At 43.4% G+C, this 26,540-nt stretch overlaps 1 protein-coding gene across 4 annotated transcripts in view; it reads left to right on the forward strand.

The window, feature by feature from the left end:
* atp11c (ATPase phospholipid transporting 11C (ATP11C blood group)) overlaps positions 1–26,540 on the forward strand; it is a 39,000-nt gene that overhangs the window by 7,664 nt on the left and 4,796 nt on the right. For all 4 annotated transcript variants that reach the window (XM_079268562.1, XM_079268563.1, XM_079268564.1 and 1 more), the window contains exons 2-28: positions 5,259–5,378; positions 6,871–6,960; positions 11,814–11,894; positions 13,349–13,456; positions 14,340–14,468; positions 14,708–14,796; positions 15,394–15,444; positions 15,836–15,900; positions 15,994–16,075; positions 16,165–16,315; positions 16,847–17,044; positions 17,710–17,880; positions 19,029–19,225; positions 19,415–19,486; positions 19,573–19,646; positions 19,741–19,844; positions 19,986–20,167; positions 21,218–21,484; positions 21,587–21,764; positions 21,883–21,985; positions 22,642–22,787; positions 23,060–23,119; positions 23,835–23,962; positions 24,499–24,634; positions 24,723–24,788; positions 24,954–25,057; positions 25,182–25,338. In XM_079268562.1, coding sequence (XP_079124688.1) covers positions 5,259–5,378; positions 6,871–6,960; positions 11,814–11,894; positions 13,349–13,456; positions 14,340–14,468; positions 14,708–14,796; positions 15,394–15,444; positions 15,836–15,900; positions 15,994–16,075; positions 16,165–16,315; positions 16,847–17,044; positions 17,710–17,880; positions 19,029–19,225; positions 19,415–19,486; positions 19,573–19,646; positions 19,741–19,844; positions 19,986–20,167; positions 21,218–21,484; positions 21,587–21,764; positions 21,883–21,985; positions 22,642–22,787; positions 23,060–23,119; positions 23,835–23,962; positions 24,499–24,634; positions 24,723–24,788; positions 24,954–25,057; positions 25,182–25,338 — 3,309 coding nt within the window. The remainder of the gene's footprint in view (positions 1–5,258; positions 5,379–6,870; positions 6,961–11,813; positions 11,895–13,348; positions 13,457–14,339; positions 14,469–14,707; positions 14,797–15,393; positions 15,445–15,835; positions 15,901–15,993; positions 16,076–16,164; positions 16,316–16,846; positions 17,045–17,709; positions 17,881–19,028; positions 19,226–19,414; positions 19,487–19,572; positions 19,647–19,740; positions 19,845–19,985; positions 20,168–21,217; positions 21,485–21,586; positions 21,765–21,882; positions 21,986–22,641; positions 22,788–23,059; positions 23,120–23,834; positions 23,963–24,498; positions 24,635–24,722; positions 24,789–24,953; positions 25,058–25,181; positions 25,339–26,540) is intronic.

A 26,540-nucleotide genomic window follows, 5' to 3' on the forward strand; every position in this document is an offset into this window, starting at 1 on the left:
ATTAGACTGTGTGCAGCTCACTTTTGTGCAGAGAATTACATGAAATGGATACTAAGGTCAAATAGGAACATGGACTTAACAACGAAGCTGTCGTTCTCATTGTTCGATGTATTAGTACACGTGCATGAGACAAAGAAGTACAAGCGTATAGGGCCCCAGTGCTCTCTTAAACACACGGCTCCCTCACACCTCATTAAATGTGTTTAAGTGGAATCTCTTTCCTGTAGCCAAGTTACAAGAGCAGGCGACCTACTGTATTCTTTTAAGCAGACTTCTTTTCGTTTTGCTTCAGCACTTTTGTAAGAATAAGTTACAGGATTGATTGTGTTTGACCTCGATATCTATTTATGTCAGGGTGTATATAACTCTGTGCCAATGTCTCACCTGCTGTCACAAACCCTTTTCCCTCTACACACCGTGGTAGCATCTTGGTTTGCTCAAGAGATGCTTGTCAGTTTCACTTCTTTGTCGACAAACACTCGTCTTCTGGACACACACGTGTTTGCAGCCGGAGCCACGCTTCAGTTAACACTTTGCTTAACAAGTAAAGACGCAAGAGTTAAACATACATTGCAGTCCTGAGAGCCAGAACCACTTACTCTTTGCTCTTTGACAGATTTGCAGGCCATGAATGGCAACATGTTAACGTCAATGAAGGGCTATGTCAAAGGAAACTGGATGTGGTGTTTCTATTCTTGTGTGTGTCACATGTTTGTGTCACCTGAGGGGCAGGCATGATGATATGTGACCAATTCAAGGATCAGGACAACTGAGCGATGCCTTTTAAGATGGTGGTGGTCTTCGTGAATAGAAACCGTAAATCCAGTTGCTTTTAGATAACAGTAGTTGTATTGGTGTCTTATGGCATGAAACATGTGATCCAAGCAGGAATCTCACTGTCCCTTACACCACTACATCTCAGTTAGACTAAATTCATGGATTTATTAAGATAATATTGTTAGTTGCAGCCCTAGTTTGGAATAAATAAATATTACTTCAATTAAAATGTAATTTAAAAAGAAAGAAAAGACTTGTATGCTTGTTTGTCCACCTTGTGTATGTATGTGTGTATATATATATGAGTAATTATAATGCATTCTTACAAGACAACAGCACCAGAGTTGAGGCAACATCTCTTGTTTAATATTTGTGATTCAAAAGGTTTCCCATGGCTGCGCTGTGAGGGAGTTACCGCTGTGATGGATTAGGGTTACAGTGGACATGGCCTCATACGTTTCTCGTTACCCAGTGTGTCTGTTCAGCTAGCAGCATGCAGATTGTGACCAAGCGGGATAGTCACTGAATAGTGAGATGGTGTGACAGGACGCGGTGTCATCAGACCCGAGTCATCATTGGGAGTTTGGCAGTAGCTGAATGCAGTCTTATATCCCCCCCGTCCCCTCCAGAGCCCATTTCACAATTTGTGCATCATTTAATTTAGAGTGTCATTTAATGTAAAGTTTCAGAGTCACCCAATTCACTAATGCACCATTTAGTTCTGATTTATTTCTAATCAGCATTGGATGTTTGCTTTATTGATCTTCATTTACGTTTTGTTGCCGATGCTTTTCCGTCTTGGATGAATCTGCTGTTTGCTGTTGACATGCTGGCACTTGACTTTCGGCCACTTTTCCTTTACTTGCTCATCATTTGCATTGAACGGCTTTGTTTGACCTTTGACTCACGATGTACAGATAATCGCTCATATTTTTCCATACATTAGCATTTCCTGTTCCCTGTTTTTGAGCTGTGCATTGCGATCATGTAACTCAGAAATTAAGCGGGCCTCGTGGTCTGACCCTCATTATATTTTACAGCAAATAATCTCCATTCTCCACTAAATCAATGTCCGTTCAATAGTTCTTATCTTTAGGACCCCAGGGCTTAATCTACGTCCTCATTTTATATAGAATCTCATTTCCAGCATTAATTATGTGTGTGTAGGTGCCAACATTTCTGTTTGAGAATCATTTCTGAGGCCCAGAGCTTTGCTTATGTTGGTTGTTGCAACAATGTTTCCGTATATTTTATTAATCCAAAAGGCCTGCAACCTTGAAGCTCTTGTGTATAATCAATCCTATATGGGCACGGGTGATGGATGGCACTAGCAGGAGCCAGCCAACGTATACTGTTGACTGTCTGACCTGTAACCCTGATGGCACAAGCCAAGTCGAGGCTAATTTCTTTTGTAAATTGTTCCTTACTTGCGTTTTGTATGCGCAGCCCTTTTTTCCGCACCCACATTGTCTCCTCGTGTTATACGAGGTGTTTGCTATTTTATATCGGGGATTCTTTTACATTTATAGCATTTTTCAGAGTACACACAGGAAGGATAACTGCCAGAAACACTGCATCTGATTCAAGCAAATGAACAAAGTAGTCCATGGGGTTTACTGCTCCTTCTGGGTGCTGGTTGTTGTTGTTGTTTGATAAAGACAAACCGGGATGTGCTTGTGTCCTTGGATACTTCCTTTCTCTCGCACTATTTCTTCCTCCCACTCTCTCTCCCCTCATTCTCTGGCAGCCAGGTCCGTCTGGTCCTGCTGAATTAGTGTCAGTGTGTGCCCAGCAGGTAGGGGATGGTAGATCTGACAGCCATACTGAGGTGTGAACGCGTCTGCTCATGCATAAGGGAGCATTATATAAGCCTTTTGGTTGTCTTCTCTAGTCCGGTCTGGAGAGAGACGATGGGAAATATTTTGGAATTAGGGTTTTGTGTTATTTGACTGCTCATGAAAAGCAAATTATTGCATAAACTGCAGTTATGTAGGCGGTTTTTTTTTTAGCCCCAAATGCATACATTAGGCTTGCAAGTGAGGCTACTCTTTGATCTCACCTCTTGTCAGCAACAGACTTTGGGCAGCTCGCTGTCCAGGTGGCCGTAATTCACACATTCCCTGGGTCTGGTCCAGGATCAGATGTTCATGGTAATCCGTCCCCTCAAGCCACATGTTGCTGGCCTTTGTATTAAATGAAGCAGATCCCCTGCCTGCATAACCTCAATCATTTACAGGCACAGTAACTGCTACACAACTTGTACTTGAGCTGAGGGCAAGACTACAACTATTTGTTAATGTAATTGGAGGAAAAAAGCACGAGCAGTTTGGAACATGCTCAAGCTCAGTTTCCAGATGCTGATTTTTTTTTTTTTAGTTTGTCAACTAATGGTTTAATTGATAAATGAGGTTAATTATATCATTAGTTTAGTGAGATCATCAACCATTCACGTATATAATCACCATCTGAAATATTGCCTTTAACTAATGTATGTTGGTACAAACATCCAGAGTCCACTAAAAATAGTTTGTAATCATTCACGAAGCATGCATGAAGTTGCTGACGGAAAAACAGAATTCTTCACGTTACTTTGACTTAAATGCCTCTCTGTGATGTAGACGCTTCATTGAACACCGTGTCCCATTTCCCGGCGTAATTTAAACATTGGCACTGGAACAAGAGGAAATATGGAATATTTCTTACCATAAGAAATATGGTATTTGTTCAGGTGTTCTCTCTCGCTCTCTCCCCACAAGTGAAGTATGAGTGTTTAATCCTTTTAAAGATAAAGTTTCTTTTTAAATTATTAACAGCAGATTGAACTCTCATTAATTGAGGTAGCGTTGCTGACATTTCATGGACCACAGTGATAAAATCAGTTGGGTGTCGCCAATATCTGGAAAGTATAATTTCCTTTTATGAGGAATCTTCAGGTCAGATTGGAAGATCTAAGGTACTTATGGAAAAACTATAGATTTTTATAACCCGACGTCTTTGCTTAATTGATCAGAGCAATAATAAACGACATAGAAACCACTGGATTTCAGTACTGGTCAACAGTTATGACTAATACCTTACAATGTTTATTTACCGTTATGTTACACTTGAAAGAGGTGGGACAAGTCTACATGCATATGGTGAGATAAGGAACATGCTTGAGAAAAAAAAAGATGAGGTGGAAGCAAATATGTCTGATCCAGTACACTGGCTTCGTTGCTTTGATCCTGCAGTCCTCGTGTCTGTCCACCCGAAGCCTCAGGGTGTCAGGAATAGATATTGAGGTCAGTTTTCTGGGCTCCACTCTTCAGGACGGAACCAAAATGCATGCGTGCTTGTGCACAGTTTTTGATTAATTAAAGATCCCGTATAATGATGGAGAGTCGTAATGGTCGTGCTGCACTGATATACTGGATATGTGCTGGTCATGCTACTGCCCTTAGTAAAAACACTCTGCATTGTTCAGACATGACTGATCCACTTGAAGCCATTGTTGACAGATGACAGGCTAGAAATGAGGAAGCCAGCCACTGTTATTATAAAACTGTAACAGTGCTTTGTGACCTTTTTTAAGAGGTAATATATGAATGTGTCCACTTTAAGTTAAGAAGCGATGTTTAGTTACAGCCTCTGGTTGTTTCACACACGGAAGAATGAACCCAATCAGCTTCACGCAGTGCAGCAAACAGATTTTATGTTCAGAAAGGAAAAGACAGTTTGTGACACTGGCGTAAGGCGAGCTCCTGTAGAGTTAAGACCTTGACTTGCTCTGTGATTCACCCTACCTGCCTTTTTATAAAAGAGGACTTTCCTCATGTCGAGGTTAGTCCAGGCTGTCCCTGGCTCCTGACCCGGCTCCTGAGTCTTTACCCCGTCAGACATTTGGCTCGTGAGTACACTTAATGCGTGTGGGTGCACATGCCACCCTGCCATCTGCATCACGACAAGGCAGCTCATCCAATAAATCAGAGCACAGCATTTTTCTCCGGGCTGTCCGCATTTATGACTCGTTTACCATCGACGAGCGACCACCTGGGAGGGAAGGAATTAAGTTATGGTCCTCGCACAGTCACCGTTCTGGCCCGTTGACCCCGTCACACTTTTCTGTGTCCTCTCTCTGAGTTATTGGCTTGTGCTCAACAGTGAGTGCTTTTCAAGTCTTTTTAATTTGCTGCACCACTGTAGCCTTTAATCGCTTAATACTTGACCTGTGGGGGGGATGTAGGCCTCATTAGACTTTAAGAGTTTTTATGAACACAACAACTTCTTGCACCATAAAACAAGTTGTTTATTTATTCTATTCCATATTTTTGTTAGATTTAACTGTGCTCGTTTAATGTCTAATCTCTGTTGAAGTGAAGAGACGTACCTTGAATTACTAACGTATCCTCTCTTTCCTTTCTCCTTTTATCTGAATCGCTCTCTCTCTCTCTCTCGCTCTCTCTCTCTCTACCTCTACCCACCTCTGCTGCTTCGTCCTCTAGCTTGGCCGAGTGGAGAACAGAGTAGAGAGTAGGACTATCTATGTTGGTCATCGGTCATCTTCCACCAATGAGGCTATCATCCCACCCAAGTTCTGTGATAACAGGATTGTGTCTTCCAAGGTAAGAAACACACACACACACACACACACATGCCAGGGCGCCCCAGTCTTTTCCTTACACAGGATGAAATTCATATTGCTCTTTGTTTCCCAGCTCCTCTGTGTATTCTGTTTCATCTGCCTTCAAGCATTTTTCTTCTTATCTAACACTTGGATTGAACTCCTGAACATTCCTGTGTCTTCCTTTCCTTTCTTCCTCCTCCCACTGCCTCTCCACATGCTCCTCTTCTTCGCTCCTAGCGGAAGGCGATTATTTGTTTGTCAGGGGAGCAGTGAGATACACGGCTGCTGTTAATGTACTGGCAGGGTGGGAAATTTGGTAGTTTCCCCTCTGGGCTCTGATAGACCTCCCTCCCCCCCACCCAAATCTAACCCCTCAGCCCTCAGTGTCAGCGGCAGGCTCAGGCTGGTGTTGGCTGACTCTCTTATGGATATGAAGAAAGTGATGAGGAGAGGGGAAGCGGTGTGAGAGTAAGACGGCAGTGGGATTTATAGTGGTGCAGAGCGTCCCAGTAAGGATGGGCCAATCAATTGGCTCCAGCCAGTATGTCAGGGTAAACAGCCTTTAATTACCCCGGCTGTAGTGTTTATGCTCCTCCATGCCTCTGCTCTCCATCATCCTGTTGTGTTCGCAATGGCCAGTCTCCGCCTCTCCTCTCTCGCTCCTGTGCTACTGCACCACCACCCCCACCCTCACTGCTGCCCCCCCCCCCCCCTTTTCTCATTACTTTCACTCTCTTTTCTGTCCGGCAAAATGAGATGGGGCCATTCTGCTGCCGCTGCATTTCAACGGTATCCCCATGCAGAGGTTCCCTTTCATAAACAGTGCCTTAATGCTGTTTAGCTGTGTGTGTGTGTGTGTGTGTGTGTGTGTGTGTGTGTGTGTGTGTGTGTGTGTGTGTGTGTGTGTGTGTGTGTGTGTGTGTGTGTGTGTGTGTGTGTGTGTGTGTGTGTGTGTGTGTGTGTGTGTGTGTGTGTGTGTGTGTGTGTGTGTGTGTGTGTGTGTGCGCGCGCGCGCGCGGTCTCTCTGGGATTTAAGCAGATAAAAGTGTTGCTTCAGCCCCGATTGGTATCAGCAGTCATGGCCACTTATAAAAGAACAAAACGCATAGGAATAGTCCCCAACATGATCAGTTCATCGGCTCGCCATTCAAGGGTAGCCAGATTAAGGAGATAAATCGCTTATCAGTGGAATACCTGTGGTCCCCCAAGGGCCTTCTCCCTCGGCAGAACAAAGAACAGAGACTCCAAGCCATTGAAGTTGCCCCCCCCCCCACAGCTTAGCCAGAATGCACATATGCAAGCGTCTCTGAATATTGAATGCCTCTAATCTCTCTCCCCTTGCAAGCTTTTTGTTAACCTCCCTAAATTCTGTAGAAAAACACCATGCCTGAATGTCAAAATTATGCAGAAAGAAATCCACAAACTGTAATACCTTCTTTATTTCTCTGTGACCTACATGCATGTGTTTTTTTGTCTCTTTCCTCCCACAGTATACAGTTTGGAACTTTATACCAAAGAACCTCTTTGAACAGTTTAGAAGAATTGCCAATTTCTACTTCCTTATCATCTTCCTGGTGCAGGTAAGGACAAGTTCCGTCAGTGTGTTTGTTCATCAATAACTTTATAGATGCCATCTGTGACTGTGGTGTTGTGTAACAAGTTGATGTGTATGAGGCGTGTGCACGTCTGATACCTTTTCACACAACCCGATGAAGCCGGTTAAAAGCCTGTTGATGATCAAGCTCAATGGGTTAATGTGTCTCATCCAACTTGGCTTCACAACCTGCGTTCTGCACACCAGCAGATGTGTTCGTTTCCTGTGTGAGAAAGTGTGGCCATTTGCATGTGGGCCTGGCAGGGGGGAAACGGATACTGGATGTGTGAACTGTACGGCATGACTGAGAAGTGTGTTCATCAAAGCAGGTTACACATGTCCCACACATCGATTAACAATCTGCTGTCTTACATGGCCTTTTAAGACAGATGTTGTATGAAGCAGGAAATAATACCATGGTACTGTATTAATAAAGGTATCAGTGAATCAAGGGGGAAGCAAATTATAAAAGACACAATTATGCATTAACGGACATTAATCTCACCTAGTTTGTGTCAAGACTTATACATCTGAATTTGATGCGTGCATTGTTACAACAGGTCTTTCTTTCTTAAGAAGGATCCATCTTGATTTGTAAGCTAGCTGTATGGAACTCAACTCTTCTATTAACCAATTACCCAACTAATTAATGGGTTTTAAATGGGCTATTAGTACCAGGACTCAGGAGCTTGCAAAGAGTGGTTTTACCAGATTATTTTAGTTTTACGTATAGATGGCAATCTAAAATCTGTCTTTGTCATCTTGTGTGCAACGTGCCCATCCTCATGACGAGCTGACTGACTGAGAGCTCCAGGAGCGCTGACCAAACGGCTTTGACTGGCATCCTTATTCCCTTGCTCTGTGCTCTTAAGTGACCTCTCCTCTTTGGGATCTGGCAGTTGTTGATTTGTGTATGGAACCAAAAGAAAAAAAGAGATTAGTTGCTTGCATCTGCACTTGCTCTTCTATCATCTTTGTCCCTTTTTCTAATCCGTGGAGATGGAAACCAACCTCTCTCCTGTTAGCGGTAACCCAAACTATGGAGGCAAACAGCCCTCTAGTGTAAACAGTTGCTGCCGTTGGGTCTGCTCAGGAGGGATGTGCTCTATCTAGTCGCATACTGACTGAATGAGCTCACAGTGACTGCTCCCAGAGGTCCAACACTGTACTAGACTGAGAAATATCTGCTGTCGCAAAAAGATTCCATCATTCAAGTCAAAAGCAGATCAATTTCAGACTTTATTTTTCCCTCCAGGCCTTGTTTCCACCAGTATTTACAGTTGACATCCTCTATTTTCCAGTTTGTCTGGATTATCGGTGTGTAATGAGTGCAGTGCGGTGTTTGTTTGGGTGTGTGAATACATTGTATGTGTGTGTATGTGTGGATGTATGACTCAGTGGGTGTCCTGGGTTTGCTGACGGTGTTTACCCAAACTGCAGCGTGGTTAGTGTCTCTCCACTAATCCAGAGTCTCTTGAGGGGCTCCTTATTCCAACCACTCAGTTTTCCCCATGCAGCCTGCTATTACCGTATATCAGAGAGAGAGAGAGAGGATAAGAGAGAAACAGGTACACACCCGCATCTCATAGACAGAAATAAACCTTCTCACTTCCCCCTGAGAGCCTTCATGCAAATGCTCTACCAACAGCCGAATGTCATGCATCCTCCAAATCTGTCCCACCCTCCTTTGGTCTCTCCCCGTCATTTGTTCTTTCTGTCGTTGTTGCTCCCCTTCGCTCTCTCGCACTCTCGCTCTCTCTCTCTCGCTCTCTCTCGTTCCACCCATCTCTCTGCAGCGCTGCACTGCTGACGTCAGCAGCCAGGAAGCCCTCTTGTACTTCTCAGTGCCACAAATAGACACAGGCTGATAAAAAAGCACCACTCCACTATAAATAGCCATGCATGTCTTTGCTTGAATTTGATCGAGTGAGAATAGAGTGCAGTGAAAGAGTAAGAGAAACGGCGATGAGAGAAAAGAAGATAGGGAGGGAGAGAGAGAGACTGGGAACAAAAGGGCAAAGGGGTAGGAGGACGCAAGGGCCCACAGCGCTGCCCTGGGACCTCGGGGACCTGCTGTCAGTCGCTCACTCTGACACACTTCCCGACTCGGATGAAGGGTTTTGTGCTGCTCCGCTCCGCAGCTCTTGATATCACACCAGCATATCAGCAGCAGCACACAGTTCACTGCTACTGCTGAGATGTTTTGGCTTTGCATTTGGTGCAGAGGAGGAAAAGGTATTTGGCCATCTGGACGTTTGGTGGGGATCCTCGTCAATCAGTGCGGATAAACGGGGGGAAACGAGCTCTGGGAAGAATTGTGCGATGTTTGGCCCGAAGTACAGTTGTGTGAAGGTTTTAGTTTCCTCAGGAGGTTGCTGTTGCAGTGTTTTCTAATGCGTCAATGATACTATTGATGCATTAAAAAGTACTTTTCACCCCATTCCAAAATTGATGACTGTCCTTGATACAGTTGTTTCTGTGAAGCTGGGAAGTCTTTCAGTGTGAGATGAAAGGAAGTGCTTTTTTAGAATCACTATTTAGGAACTGATATTAAAAAAATACATCATAATTCATCTCTTATTTTACAGTCCTCTATTGCACAGTTGCCATCAAAATTGTCATAAAAGCCCCAAAGATGAATCTACATGCAGCAACATTTCTGCTGAAAGTTGGCGTTGTACAGCACTCTGTGCTGTGGTCTCCCTTTGTCAGGTTTGGCCATCTGGCTGCTGCATCAGAGGGGCATGCTGTCCTCAGTCCTTCCTGCTGGGGCCTTGTTGCGCTCTGTTGTGATCAGCTAACCTTCAATCCGGTCATGGGAGTAAACCAAAAAAATAAATAAAAAAGTGCTCCATCACCTTTCTCCAATGTTCATCGCATCTGTACTTGGGGAAGGGTTCTCCTCTGAGGATCTGGTCATCACAAACAGTAAAGGGCTAACATGACCGGGGTAAACCCAGCTGTTCTCAAGAAGAAATCAATGTTCCACTCGCAACACAGCCTATAGCAATGCGCAAGGTGTAATGAGTCTTTAACACCGAGCCCCCATCCTCATGTACAACACACTGTTCTTTTGAAGCATTGAGCACTCTCACCTCTGGCTCTCTACACCTGAGGCTACTGCGGCAGAATCCTTACTTTTGCTTCTGTCTCACTGGAATCGCCAACCTCTAGAAATATAATGCAGACTCTCCTCTTAATCTGCACTCCTCCAAATGGCCGATGTGTGCTCGTCCATCGCTGCTTTGTAATTGATTAATCCTCCAGTGAATTGTAGTCACAGTAAAGCTTGGGTGGGATAGTAGCTCACTGACTTTGTACTTCCCGTGTGAGTAGGTATGGGTACTGAATGTGGCTGTCCGGGATTACTGAGCGGGCGGAAGTTTTTTTTTTTTTTCATTCTTAGTCCACGCACAGGTGAATAAATCACCGGATACTGCTTCAAAACGCATCTCCTGCTCTTCCTTGAACTGATGTCTGTCTGACAGCTTGTAACAATCCTGGTTAGAATACCAACGAGCTGGATGTGTTGTCTGTGCGCGCTGGAATACGCACCCCGGCTCAGGGGGGGGAGACCATTCTGCACGATCATGATGGGGCTTAAGCTGAGAGCCTTGATAAACCGATCGTTTGGGATTTCCTGATAACCGGTCCCACACTTATCTTACATTACACACAACAATGAAACGCGAGCGTTACTGTTAGATTCCCTCACGCACAGCTCGGGCAGGTAAGGTGAGTCCAGCAAAGCTCTGAGTTCTCTCTCATGCCTTGGCAGAGACACAGAAGTGCTGGCATGCCTGCTGATTAAGCACTCTGGCCCACTTGATTAAAAGTTCTTTGGTCCAGAACCTCGCTCGCTCCATTCCGAAATTTAAATGTCTCCCTTGTTTCCTACCGACAAGCACATTTGGGGAACAGTAGAATTGCGTCACAGATGCAGACTACACCCTGCATTTGGAGGGCTTGCCCCTTCCTCTACAGCAGGGGTGTCAAACATACGGCCCGCGGGCCGGACCCGGCCCACCACGTCATTTTATGTGGCCCACGAATCCGCCAGCAAAAAAAAAAAAATAATAATTTTTTTTTTTTTTTTTTTTTACAAAAATTTAAAGTTAGATGTGAAAATAAAAATATCCCCATGGTCGAAATTATGAGATAGAAAGTCGAAGTGATGAGATGGCATGTTGTCTGTGTGCCGACATTAAAACTATCACAACAGGTGGACAGGAGATGCAACAGCCCATAAAGAGGATTTCCAACAAGTTTCTCAACATGCGTACTTCTCTGTACTGAAACGTCATCAGTCTCAGCCCAAGTACTGTTCCAATTCAAAGTTCACATCGAGCCAAGCACGGCCCTAATGCCCGGATGTGGCTCGCTCTGCCCATTTTACCCGGGATGCATCGGAGGTGACTTGTCTGTACTTGGGACAGCCAAATATCCCAGAATGCATTTTGCACCAGCAACAGGAAACAATGGCGGAGGAGAAATCACACAACTGGAAGTACGTGTTGTGGAAGTCACAGATATCCCGGGAAACTAAACTAACTATGTTAGGAGTACCGTAGTTACATTTACACCGTCTTACATTTACAACCGGCCCTTTGAGGGCGACCGTGATGCTGATGTGGCCCCAGAGTGAAAATGAGTTTGACACCCCTGCTCTACAGCATTACCACACACTCCTCCCCCCGTAACCACAGACACACACACACACATGCTGCAGTGACACTTTGTAGTCATGTCTATTATTTAATGCAGAGCTTTTCAGTTTGAACGCCATATGTTCATTGTGAAGTGTTAACGTTACATTTCTCTGTTTTGTCCCCCCAATAGGTGATAGTGGACACCCCCACCAGCCCAGTCACCAGTGGCCTACCCTTATTTTTTGTGATTACAGTAACCGCGATCAAGCAGGTAAGACGCTGCCGAATGATGCCGGTATGTGTTGTTCATAGACAATTTCTTGTGATTTCTATTGTCATCTCCTCATAATGCTCCTCAGTGCATTGTACTTTTCCTCTCTCGCTCTCTCTCCATATAACATAATGAGTCCCCCTGCCTTCATAACTCCCTGCTGGGATTTTTGTATGAAGTACGTGACTAATGCTTTCTTGGGTTTCGTATTAATGTGCTCCGCTGATTGATTCGGGAGAAGACGAAATGGGCTCGATGGGAATGTGAGCAAACCGAGAGAGAAGAGTCTATTACAGAGAGAGAAATTATCAAGGGCAGGGTCTATTTCTTTGACTGTGTTGCTTCCATGTCCCAGCTTTAGATGTATTGTTCTCACATTGGCTTTTTAGTTGGTCTACTCCTGGGGCTTTGAAACGCACAATAGTGGGTGTGCTTCCTTACGAAAATACATGGGCCTCACTGATGGCGCTGGACTGCCTTCAGCCAGGCTTTGAAGTGGAACAGCAAGGCGGTCTGCCCGACTCTATAGTCAGGCGTAGGTGAACTGTACAGTTCAACTGACCATCCGTGGAAGGCCTCCCCTTTCCCCTTTCATCCACCTGGCATCGTTTCTCTGCATCACTCGTCCAGACTTTCTCTCTCCTCCTATCACCTTTCCTGGTCATTCTGCTTACTGGCTCGAGCTCCGCCTTGGCACACACTGTGGGTTCCCTCTCTGGTCTCTACCCTCTGCATCTCTGCACCATCTCTCTATCGCTATCTTACAGTTCTTCTGCTGGCATTGAGTAAACCCCTAGAGCTATCTTTTTTGAGTCTGATGTAATATAGTTATTTAAAGAATGCTGAATTGTATCCGTTCGTATCAGCTTGTACTTTAAACGAGCCAAACAATATTGGTCACCGTCACCCACTTCCACTGACTGCTGCATCAGTAATATAGTCCTGTGTGTTTCAATGCATATCACCTCCTCTGTGGGTCACTTTTATAAAATACCAATATGCTGTTAAGCAACAGCGTTGACTGCTTATTTTGCTCATGATATGTCTGATATGACACTATATGAACATGCTAACAAGGTTAAAAAGCTCTTTTGAGGTGGTCGTTACACTACTTGAAATGTACACTAGGCTTTGTTGCCTTATGCTTCTGCAGCCCCAGGAATCATTTTTTTTATCCAAGTCAGTATTATTTCATGGCATACTGTTCCAATGCACTGCTCGACAATCGCTATCGCATTCTGCTCTTATTCACATAATGCTGAAACACTAAATGTAAAGATTATATTGTATGCGCGGACATTTCTTTGTGTCTTGTCCTCTTCTCCTGATGAGAGGTCCTATCAAACCTTTATTGTATATGCGGATGTCAATGTCCTGTCCCTCAGAGACAAAAGTTTGTACTTTTTGTTTTATCAAACAAATAACTCAATGCTGATTTTGATATGTTGGCGTAGGGCTACGAGGACTGGCTGCGACACAAGGCTGACAATGAGGTGAATAAGTTCCCAGTGACGGTGCTGGAGGAAGGCCGGAGGATACAGAAGGAGAGTGAGAAGATCAAGGTACCTTTCAGCAGCCACATCCACTGGAATAAACATTTCCTTAGAGACATGGCCAGTAAGAAGCTGCTGGCAGCTTGTTATGACTGTGTTTGGAATATAAGCACAGGGGAGAAAATCCTCTGCATGCTCAACTGATTAGATGTTCAAACATGGGTGTGATGGTAATTCATTTATCCAGCGTGTTGTGTGCAGCTTAGTTCTCCAATGTATTCTTATATGTTGCTCTGCAACAGTGTTTTCAAAGATTTATGAACGTTTAAAAGTTAAACATGCATTAAACAACATTTATACATGTGCGTGTGCGTGTGCGTGTGCGTGTGCGTGTGCGTGTGTGTGTGCGTGTGTGTGTGTGTGTGTGTGTGTGTGTGTGCGCGCGCACACATGACTCCTGGTTATGTTAAACCGCCACTGGGAATCTACATCCAGCTGTCAAAACCAAAACATTGTTGCTTTGTATTAAACTTTGTACAGCTGTTTCCCACACAGGAGCTCACAGTAGGCTACCTCCTAGTGTGAAACGGACAACAGCTAAAATAAACATTTCGCGAACCACAGAGCCAGATATTTTGTCAGATGTTAGCTGACCAAACCAGAGCTAAGAGATTGAATACTGATCAGTGGTCAGACTCACGGATGCCCGTGTTGCTCTGTTTATGCTGTATCTTTAAGTTAAAACAAATTAGCCACAACAAGTTGAAAGGAAATTGGTGGCGCTGTATGTTTGTTTTGGAATCCTTCTGCTCCCTGGTGGTAAAGCTGTGATTGTTTAAACTTCTGTCACTCATCCTGTGCCAAATCCCACTGATCTGGGGCCTAAGAAGAAGGAGAAAGCAACCCGTGAAAAGTCTTTGTAAGCTGTGTTTGGTTGTTTTCCTTTGATCAGGTTGGAGATGTTGTGGAGGTGAAGGAAGACGAGACCTTTCCCTGTGATTTAATACTGCTGCAGTCTAGCCGAGATGACGACACGTGTTTCGTTACCACAGCGAGTCTGGATGGAGAGTCCAACCATAAAGTAAGATGGGCCGCGCCATTAAGTTATATTAGCTACAGTTATACTTTATGTTTTTATAATGTGACGCTTATTAGGAGATGGAAAGTCCGTATAGCAGAGCATCCTATTTTCCTTGTCTGCGTGCGAGGGGTAGGGTAGGGCAAACATGATAACTTGACCTGAGCCAGTCAATGCTCACTCCTCCCTCCCACCCTCTCTCCCTCCCTCTCTCTCCCTCTCTGCCTCTTCCACTCGTTCAGACACATTACACGGTGCCAGACACAGAGAAGGATCTGAAAACTCTCAACGCCACCATCGAGTGTGAACAGCCACAGCCTGACCTTTACAAGTAGGAACTCATCATGTGGCCCCAACAGATTCACACCACAAGCATGTGTTGCTTATGTTCGTTGGGCAATGGCTTCACTCAATGCCAGTTGAAAATGTCCTAAATTACTGTAATATTAACATGTAGATTTTTAAGTGGAGAGGTTTTGGCAAGCCTTGGAGTGCGCTTCACATTAGGAACGGCAGTAGTGGGCCTGGTGTCTCCAGTGGTCTGTGGTCTGCCCAGCGTAGAGGTGATTCTTATTCTCTTGTAGGATTCTCAGCTGAGTCAACAGACAGCCTTTGGCTCCCCCTTGGGGCAAAGGGACAGAATATTGTCATTTAGCCAGACATCAGAATGGTGTTTGAGACGTGCTACGGCTGTGTAAGCCATGGTGCCAAATGCTTGCTATTCACAGTCAATAAAACTGACAGCATGCTGCTGGCTAACCACCACTAATTAGCTGGCTCCTGAACCTCTACACCTGAGTACTTAAAGTTTTCTGAAGTAAATGAACTCTGCATAGATTTGGATACCTTCAGTTCAAACATGCTCTGGTATTAACAGATTGAATAACATAAGCAACAAAAACAAAGTCTGTATGTCATGTTGTTCCAGGTTTGTCGGCATTATGAACATCGACAGACACGATCAGGAGTCGGCGGCGAGGTGAGCGAACTCGTGCACAACAACCTCAGCCCACTTTAAGCGAGAGCAAAATCAAAACACGGTTGCTTAAGCACTCATTAGTTTCCATTTGTATCGCCAACAAATCATTATTCCATCGATTCTTCATTGCAGACAGACATGTAAAATTAAAACAGGCTGGCATGGGTTCAGCCACTTCCAAAGCACTCCCACAGGCATTTATACCATATAAACAAGTCAATGTCTTTCTCAAGAGCACTGGAACTGGTGTAAGCCCAGACTGCAGTCCTAGTGTGTATTGTCACTGTGTACTTTAGAGTGGAGGCCAGCTTGCCTGTCAGGTTTCCATTTAGAGAATAGTGTGGATTGCACAGCTTCTGCAACTGGTTGATCTACTGATGTGATTGTGCAGGTCGTTGGGCCCAGAAAACCTCCTGCTGAAAGGGGCAACTTTAAAGAACACTCAGCAGATCTGTGGTGAGTGAAATGATATTGACTTTATTGCAATATTTTAGTGACGATGGCTAGAAAGCCAATCCTCCTTCTCCCTCTTCCTTTTTACTTCTCAAGGTGTGGCGATTTACACTGGCATGGAGACAAAGATGGCTCTCAACTACCAGGGCAAGTCTCAGAAACGCTCTGCTGTGGAGAAGTAAGTTTAGAGGAAATGACGTGAACAAGTTACAAATACGTGACACACATTTGGTACTCATTAACTTGATTTATTTTGTATTTCTTCAGGTCTATCAACGCCTTCCTTCTGGTTTACCTTTGCATATTGGTGAGCAAGGCCCTAGTGTGCACGACACTTAAGTATGTGTGGCAGAACAAACCCGGACAGGATGAGCCTTGGTACAACGAGAAAACCCAGAGAGAGAAGGACACCAATCTGGTGAGCAAAGCGGCCCGTCCTTGTTGTCAAAGCAATGAACTGTGAGTTCAGAGTCTGACAGGCACCACAACAGTTCAAACCAAGACGCACACAAATTACCACCGGGAGAAGAATAGCTAATGGGTCTTGGTAGCATTGCACCAGTACTCTGTATTATGTTTATTGCAAATGTTACTGTACCTAGAAGGGCTGTGTTAATGTAGTAAATTCTTACCCTGTGAAAGCGTCTCGTTGTAACTTGAGAGGTCGCAGTTTCATTGTGCTATAGTGTTTTACAAGCCCTAAACTACGGTAATACCACTCAGCGAAATGGCCACTGCAGACCTACATTGTGACACGGCCCATTTTATTGGCTTATAACCTTCTTCCCTGTAGCCCTCGATGAACATTGTGATTTCAAACATGTCTTCGTATTTGTTGTTACATTGGATATTCCAGGGCAATTGAAACGCATGATGATGTATGTTATGCACGATGTAGTCAAGTTTAGATATACATTTAAATATGTGCCTGTGTTCTAATTTCCAACAGTACCTAAAGATGTTCACTGACTTCCTGTCCTTCATGGTGCTCTTCAACTTCATCATTCCGGTGTCCATGTATGTGACGGTTGAGATGCAGAAGTTTTTGGGATCCTTTTTCATCGTATGGGACAAAGACTTCTTTGATCCGGAAATCAAGGAGGGAGCCCTGGTCAACACGTCGGACCTCAACGAGGAGCTGGGACAGGTGAGGCAGACGGATGGTCAAAATGCAATGAAACGACATTCAAATGTCCGAAATGTAAGTCATTGAGGAATTCATTTCTTCAAACTCACCATTTTAAAGCTGGGTGTGATATACAAGGGGTGCTAAATGCCTGCATGTGTAGATGGAACACAGCAGCTGTATGTCACGCACGCATTGTTCAGAATTTCAAGCAAAATATTTTGCATGTAAACCACTAAAATCTCATACATTCATAGGCAGCATGTAATGGAAAAAAGGCTATGTTAACCTGCTTATAGTTCACAACTAGAGTTACAAAAATATGCAATTTTTTTTCCATTTTAATACTTGAAGACCAAGATATGGTCGAGTCCATTAAAGCGTGGTACAATGCTGATTGGTACAATGCAATTGTAAAATGTGAACTGCTTATAGTAACACCAGACTGGCCGTTCTCTTGTTTTTATGGCACCTCTTAACTCAAACAGTGCTGCCATACATCAGTCACACTTGGTTTGGCAGATGATTAATTCAATTAAAGGTGATGCTTCGTTAAACTGATTAATGCAGTGTAATTCTTTCTGAGAGTGATTGCCTAATCTTATCGTTGGAACCTGTTAAATGGGAAAGTGAATCTTTATTGGTTTGGAAGAGCCTGTCATGTATTTGTATCACATTGCCTGCAGGTGGAGTATGTCTTCACAGACAAGACGGGCACCCTCACTCAGAACAACATGGAGTTCATAGAGTGCTGCATCGACGGCTTCCAGTACAAGTACCCGGACGCGAGCTCCGAGTTGGACGGATTCTGTGTCACAGATGGACCTGTGAACAAAGTGCAGGAGAAAGCTGGCAGGGTGGGTGTTGTGGTGTCCCTCCATCTGTTGTAAAAGGCACACATGCAGCAACATATGGCCATTACATAGCTCGCTGCTCAGAAAGACCCTTCATAGGTCAGCCACATGCAGCCTCCTTGACATGTCAACATAAGCACTCAACATGGAGGCGGAGCATTGTGGCTGTTTGCTCTCGACATCAGCGCCTGATAGCACTTTACAGACTGTTGGCCATCAACAAGCATGTTGATAAGAAGTCAATTATCACAAACGGTTGTAAATCCAGGGCTTTATCTCAACTCCAGCTACTGTATATGGCTCCATTTGTGGCTGTAAATTAATACATTTTGTATTTGCACACATAAATATAAAGTACATGTGAGGGTGTGGTACAAACCTGTAATGGCTTTTTTATATATATATATATAAAGATAAAGAAACACACCCGCAGGACATACAAAAGATGAAATATAAACATATACAATAACTAGTAGAAGTGTAGTTAAAACAGAAGAAGATACAATGTTGAGAAATCTACCTTAAACTGAGGTAAATCTGTATTCCTATGTCTTACATTAAACGCAAATATACAGGTTTGAGGAATTTGGATGTAAAAAAACAGTCAACAACTGCAATTAGTAGGACAGCTGCAAAGAACAGCTTTGAAAATAGTAAACTGTTTCTGCAGCAGCAATATTTTGCAGAGATAAGTTTGAAACGTACTTGCCCGTAAAATGTTAAATATGGATAAATTAAACTAAAATATGTTTGTAAATGTGTATTGTGTACAAAACCTCTTATTTTTCATAGAGATGTGACCAAGATCAATCAGAATATCTAAAAAAACATGTTGATGAAACGACCATTAACAACGTAGTCGCGGAGTCGCTTAAAAACACGACCATGACAGTTCTATCTGTAAAGTAACCTGGTTAAAAAAATTGTTTAAAAATATACCCATTATATAAAGCCCTAAAAATTAAAAGTGCCCTATAAGTTGAATGTTTTTTCAGGAATCCATACTGATAATTATAGAGAATATTGTGTATGTGTGTGAGGGTTACGTTTAAAATGGTGGTTCATTAAAGATTGTTCATACAGTCATTTTATGATAATAAACCGCATCTTTTTCTTTACTGTACTAAGCCCTGTTCATGTGGTGTTATCAGGAGAAGGAGGAGCTGTTTCTGCGGGCCCTGTGTCTGTGCCACACAGTGCAGGTGAAGGAGTCTACGGACCAGGGTCAAGGCCAGGAGGACGGACTGATGGACCAGGTGGATGGAGAGGTGCTCCATCCACCGCGGGAGCAGAGAGGCTTTATTGCCTCCTCGCCTGATGAGGTTGCTCTGGTCAAGGGTGCCATGAGGTAAGAGATGGGCTGTTGTGACTCAATGAGACCAACTGACATTTTAACAACAGTTCAAAGAGCAAGCCATGTGGTTTGAATATGAATATCGCACAATGGATTTTGAAAATCGTGCATGGTATGCAGTCAATTCACAGAGGACATGGGTACACAAGAGGCTCATTTGAGGTGATTTGTCTCCATCTGCAGGTTTGGCTTCACATTTCTGGGCCTGGAAAGTAAAAACATGAAAATTCTCACCAGGAACAATGATATTGAAACGTAAGTCTGTCATTTCACAAACAACGCATTTAGTTTTATTGATGTTTTGCGCTTCAGCTTTTATTTCCATTTTGTGCCTCCGACAGGTACGAGCTGCTTCACGTGTTGAACTTTGACCCAGTGAGAAGGCGAATGAGTGTAATTGTCAGATCCAAATCAGGTGAGCTTGAGGTTAGTCAGGTTTATTGCATTGACTGTGATTTAGTGTTGGCCCTCAGCCCTCACCATGCTGCGTGTTTGTTTTTTATGTCCAGGTGATACATTGCTCTTCTGTAAGGGAGCAGACTCTTCCATCTTTCCTCGCGTCAAACAGGAGGAGGTTGAAAGAATACGCATGCATGTGGAGCGTAATGCGACAGTGGGTGACATCAGCAAATTTCCGTTGTCTTTAAAAGTATATACTGTATGATTCTAGGGTTAGACAGGTTTTATTTGATCAGTAAAAACAGATGGTTTTCTTCTTGTTGTAACACCGGGTGCTGTGTGTTTCACTGTTCAGGAGGGCTACCGGACACTGTGTGTGGCCTGCAAATATCTCAGTGCAGAGGACTACTCCCAGGCAGATGCAGGATTGAGGGAAGCTAGGCTGGCTCTGCAGGACAGAGAGGCGAAGCTCATGGCTGTTTACAACCAAGTGGAGACCGGCATGAGTCTAATAGGAGCTACTGCTGTGGAAGATCGGTGGGTGCTCACACGACATAACCAGACAGCTCTCACAGATGTACCTGTTGACGTTTAAAGTTGACAAATGTTTGTTATCTTGCTTGCAGCTGCTGTCCTTCCCTTTCTCTCTTTCTCTCTCTCAATAAAGATCAGTGCCAAGAATTTTAGGGGGCCCTTAATCTCACAGAATACACCTAAAATTGACAGGAGAGAGCAGACGTTGGCAGATGCCAGCAATAAACGTGTCATAAACGTCCTGTTCTGTTTTACAAGTGCCTCTTTGGTGTTTTGCTGGAATGAACACATCCCTACTTTCTCTCCTTTTTATGCAACCTCAACACTTTACAGTATGGGCCTTTCAGAACCATTTTTCTTCCTCATGCCTTTTGCCACACGTCCCCAGATTCCTGGTAGTGTTCTACCTGCTGTGAATCGGCTTCTCTAATTTCACCTGAGAAATGGTGACAGACAAAAGTCCCTTTATTATGAACTTTGTCAGCTCACACCGCCATCTTGTGGTGGAATGTGGGTACTCTCGTCCACAATCCAAGACTACTATTGAATTTAGAAAATTCATTAACCAACGCAATCAGCCTGCATCAATGCATTTCATCTGAAACAGTAAATTTATTTAGATCAGCGAGTAATTATTGTCATCTCAGATTATTGGAGGAACAGGAGGTGAATATCAAACTCCTTAACTATACTAGTGTTTCTATTTATTCATTTAAAGTGCTACCTAAACATTCATGAATGATTTATGTGAATTTGGTACATTTAGTATAAAATGAGACCATAGTTATGTTGATGTCAGAATAGTCATATTGTTGCTACCAATATGTCCCAAAGTCCCTTCTAACATCTGTCTGAGCAAAGACAATCTCAACCTCATTTAAGTTCCATTTGCTCCAATGAAACAGCTGTTTTCTTTGTTTTTTTGTCATAAAGCTGTCTCCCTTTGCGACTAAAACTCCTGGGAAATGAACCCTGATGTCCATGGTTTTGTTTAACTGGTGACATTTGTCTTCGAGTTTCACTTGTCTTATTACTTTTTCTCTTATCCTCCAGACTTCAAGAGGAGGCAGCGGAGACCATGGAGGCTCTGCAGGGTGCAGGTATTAAAGTTTGGGTCCTAACTGGGGACAAGATGGAGACTGCAAAGTCCACCTGCTATGCTTGTAGATTGTTCCAGAGAAGCACAGAGCTGTTGGAGCTTACTGTGCGTACTCTGGAGGATGGAGGGAGGAAGCGGGAGGAGCGACTGCATGAGCTCTTGCTTGAGTACCACAGGAAAGCTGTTCAGGATGCACCACCGATTAAGGCAGGCGTCACCAGGTAATTTTACGATACTTTGTTCTTGTATTCGGTTGATTATTTACCCAATCAGAATGTTATGGATGATTACACTTGAATCTATTTCTATGTTCTCTTTTGTAGGACCTGGTCTTCAGCAAACCAGGACTATGGTTTCATCATAGACGGAGCCACTCTGTCGATGGTGCTCAACGCCTCCTCTGAGTCCAACTCAAGTAGCTACAAGAACCTGTTCCTGCAGATTTGTCAAAACTGCACATCTGTGCTGTGCTGCCGCATGGCTCCTCTACAAAAGGCACAGGTCAGAACAATCGGGTGAAAATGTGGGAAATATGTATTAAAAAAAAAAAAAGTTTTCACAGTGAACACTGTTTCAGGTTTTTGAAAGAGTTTTGTCCTCTGTCTCGCTCCATCTTTAGATCGTTAAGATGGTGAAGAATTCTAAAGGCAGCCCAATCACTCTTTCCATTGGAGATGGGGCCAATGATGTCAGCATGATTTTGGAAGCTCATGTTGGCATTGGTAAGAAGTTTCATTCTCTCTCTCAACTATTGTTCCAAATGGAGGGAAAGGTAACTTTTTAGTGAAGGTAGTGTGCAGGGCTCGAACTTTAGGGTTATCTCAGGAACGGAAAAAAAGATGAAGGATGATTTAAATAATATATTTTGGGACTGGGCGATCTCTGAAGAAGTTGTCAATGTAGAACTGTGAGAGTAGCCTACACAATTTACGAGTGAGCAAGCACTCTGTCACACACTGACAGATGTACACACAGCCAGAAGATGAACACATGAATGTGAGGCACTTATAATAGCTTCCTGAAGCGGTGGTTGGATTTTCTGCTTTCTGGTGTCACGGCCCCCTAACCGCAGAAATGTAACACGGACCACACAAAGACAAAGACGGGGACAAATTCCAACCACGCTCTGGTCTCTTTCCCTATCTCTGTCTCTCTCTAAAAACTACAATAAAAAACTACAATATCAATAAATAGGTTTTTAAATATAAAATATCACCTAATTTATAATATAATCATTCTTAGTTTTTTTAAATGAATTATGGAGAAACAGTCCTTATGTAATTGGAAAGATCAGATTTACTACGGGTCAGTTTTCTTTTTATTCCGGGACGGTGGTGATGATGGCCTGGTAGTGTAACATCTGTTGTTTGTGTTCCAGGTATTAAGGGTAAAGAGGGTCGGCAGGCAGTGAGGAACAGCGATTATGCCATCCCCAAACTCAAGCACCTCAAGAAACTTTTGTTGGCTCATGGGCATCTCTACTATGTCCGCATTGCACACCTGGTGCAATATTTCTTTTACAAGGTAGGAGCAACAATGACTTCATATCTATTATTCTTCAGCCTTATTTTGTGTCTCACCAAAGCCTGTGTTTCCCAAACAAACCCAGACACTAACTTGACTTGAGGATCATGTGGTGACGTGTTTGACACAACCAATCCTCTTTAAACAGTTAAACAGTTTCTCGGTTCAACTCAGGTTGATGTATTGAATTATTGTACCTACATCATAAGCACATGGGAACTTATTAATGCATTTGATGTGTGAGACTTTTCTCTTTCTCTGTTCGCCCGCAGAACCTTTGCTTCATCTTACCTCAGTTTTTGTACCAGTTCTTCTGTGGCTATTCCCAGCAAGTGAGTATGTCCCCGAGGCCCTTTGAGGTTCTAAGATGTTCTGAACATGAAAGGAGTCGGTATCCCTTGAATCCACACCTCCTCGTCCTTCTGACTCTTTCCTCAGATTGCTCCTTCCTCACCATCCCCTGGGATGTCTGAGCTCTGACTGATGTGTTTACTGACTGACTACATCGTTAGAATGTAATACAGACGTGTGTCATCTTCTGCCACCGTAGTACAACATATGTGGCTATTATGTAATCATGGTGGCATGTACGCACGTCTGCGTGTGAGTGTTGTCACACTGTTAAAAACACAATGTCATGTAGACCTGATGGCAATTTGGAGCACATTGATAAATTCAGTTTTGTTATGAATGAGAAGTAAATATTTTATAAACGTTTTATGGCACCGTGTTCATATAAAAACTGCTCCTGACATAGAAATGTCAGTCAGTGCATTAATTAATATAGATATCGTCATTTTAAGATTACTGATTTGTGTTTTCATATTTCTAGTTGTGAGGGTGAATATTTTATTCTCGCTCATGCCACATGACCCCTGACATAAATGCATGAAACATGTATCCAAGCTTGCTTATATGACACACTGTATGGTTCAGTATGATTGTGTGTTCGAGTTTGGTCCTCTCCATGATATTAACCCCCAGTTGCCCCGTCCCCCTTCCTCCTCCTCCTCAACCCGTACCCGCTCCTGCTCCCATCCTCCCCAGCCCCTGTATGACGCGGCCTATCTGACGATGTACAACATCTGCTTCACCTCTATGCCCATCCTGGCTTACAGTCTCCTGGAGCAGCACATCTGCATTGAGGTTCTGCTGGACAACGCTACCCTCTACAGGTGAACCTGGGAACCTTCGCTTACTTGCACTTAAGTGGCTTCGTTTAAGTAAAGAGGAGCAATATTTATATATATATTAATAAGTTCATGTTTCAGTTATAGGATCGCTATTTTGAATGGCTCGTCTTTATGTTTTTAAGTTAAGAGAAGTAAAAAAGAAGATGGAAACAGTAAACTTAAAATGTGACGGCTGAGCCATAACTTATTACTTTTTAGCTATAGATTTATTCTCAAAATGCTGAATTTACACAGACCTTTTGAAGAGGGGATTGATATTGTGGTTAGCTATTTCTGCCTCTTTAACACAAATAAGTGGCCCTACATTGGCGTTTTGATGTTTATACTAACGGGGCATTTTAATTACATTACGCATTAAAGTGGGAGTTTTGGTTTAGAGAGAGCTGTTCACGTTCCTCACTCAAATATTTAATTGTTTCCCTTTTGATGAATTAGATTGTATCCAAAGAGACTGAATTATATATTATAATATAAGGACTTTACGATTGTTCATCTTTCTTTTTCATGTCTTTCTTTAGAGAGATTGCTAAGAATGGCATGTTGCAGTGGAGACCGTTCCTCTACTGGACTTTGCTTGGACTCTTCCACGGCTTGCTCTTCTTCTTTGGTGTTCGATATTTGTTCAGCAACCCAGCACTGCAGGATAACGGCCAGGTTTGATTTAATTCACCTCCATAATTCAATTACTTGATTAAGCATCGTCTCCTAAGTACACTTGCTCATTTGCCTTATTTAAATCTAGGTTTTTGGCAACTGGTCATACGGAACAATTGTCTTCACTGTCCTTGTCTTCACTGTCACACTGAAGGTAAGCCACTCCCCTGTTTATTTATTTTATGAAAGGGTTTGTCATTAGAACAGCCGTTTCACAGGAGAGTTTAAAGTTGATATATTGTCTTGCTGAACACTGACTTTGGCAAAGCGTGTGGGATATTAAACATGCACATGTAGTGACTTTCCTCTGCTCTTCTAGCTCGCTCTGGACACACGGCACTGGACTTGGATCAACCACTTTGTAATCTGGGGCTCCCTGCTTTTCTACGTGTTTTTCAGCTTCTTCTGGGGAGGAATAATATGGTGAGGAAACAACTCTGCATAAGATAACTTACATAGTCAATGCAGCTGACCTGTTTTTCATTTTCTATTCAATCCCTGTTGCTCTTTCAGTCAGTGTGAAACTAAAGTGTTCTCTCTCCTGCAGGCCTTTCATGAAGCAGCAACGTTTGTACTTTGTGTTCGCCAACATGCTGAGCTCAGTATCCGCCTGGCTGGTCATCATCTTGCTCATCCTGCTCAGCCTACTGCCAGAGATCCTGCTCGTGGTGTTCCGCAAGCCTCGTGGGCCCCACGCTCGACAGGTAGCGCTGAGACACACACACTTGGCCTGACACACACATTTGCACTCTACTTCACTCTCTCTCGCTCTCCCAGATTTACGACGCTCAAAAGTAAAACTTTTTGACATTTTAACGATTATTTTCCCACGGTTTTGGTCGTCTCTAATGGAGCCCATCTTTAACATGGTTGGGGGTATAGTTATGAGATGGATATCAATCAAATCTTTTACATTTTCTTAGATTGTTCAAGTAGACATGGCTTTGTATACATGGAGCAAAGCTTCACTGTAGAGGACTATTGGCCTCCAACAACTCCCTCGCCTGTGTTGTTAAATCAGGAGGCTGTGGATGAGGGACAAAGAAATGTTTCCGAGCTGACAACTAAACACAAACCTCTGATCCATGATGGCACTCTGCTAGCAACTATGACACTGGAGTGTTTTCTTTTTTTTTTAAATGTTTGCTTTTGTATGTGTCAAATGTTAAAATTGCAGAATCAATCAAAAATGTACAACTTTAATATTTGTATTGATAGCTGTAAGACATGGCATGCTGTGAATTTTGCCGTCTACACATTAAAATGACAGTTGTTGCTCAGCGTGGTACAGTGTAACTATTACAGTACTCGGCATTTTTACCCTTTTCTACCTTTGCAACGTTGTTTTCCTAACTATTGCCCTCGCTTTTGCACCTAAAGACTTTCTTCTTACTCTGTCTCACCTCTTATTTCTTCTCTCTTCCTCTCTTGACTTGCCTCCCTAAAGATGAAACATCGCCTTCCTTCCTCGGGGACATCTACTATCTTCATGTTGTCGCAGACCGCTAGCACTCACAGCTTCTCGTGGAGTGACTGAGGTCTCTTTTTCTTTCTGTCAGCTCTTACACTTAAGTCTCCTCCTCCAGAGTTTCTGTGCCCGCCAGTCTTGCTTGTTTCCTACCTGTTGTGTCCTTCCTGTCCCACTGTTTGACTCCTTCCTGACCCTCTAAAGTAACTTGCGGTTGCTTTCTGAGACTTTTTACAAATGAGTTATTACATCAAGAATGCTGTCCTTAAAGGCCACAAGGGTGTCCAAACGTGCAGTCAGTCTTCCGTTCTTGTCTGTCCAGTTGTATCAGTCAGTGTTTCCTCCCAGCTGCCTGTGCTGCTACAATGCCTGCTGCCTCCGCATGTCAAGTCAGGTGAATGCAGCACGTCAAAGCACCCAAACTTACCTGCATGAGGC

Source organism: Melanostigma gelatinosum (genome assembly GCF_949748355.1).
Source record: "Melanostigma gelatinosum genome assembly, chromosome: 5".
NCBI classification, from domain to species: domain Eukaryota; kingdom Metazoa; phylum Chordata; class Actinopteri; order Perciformes; family Zoarcidae; genus Melanostigma; species Melanostigma gelatinosum.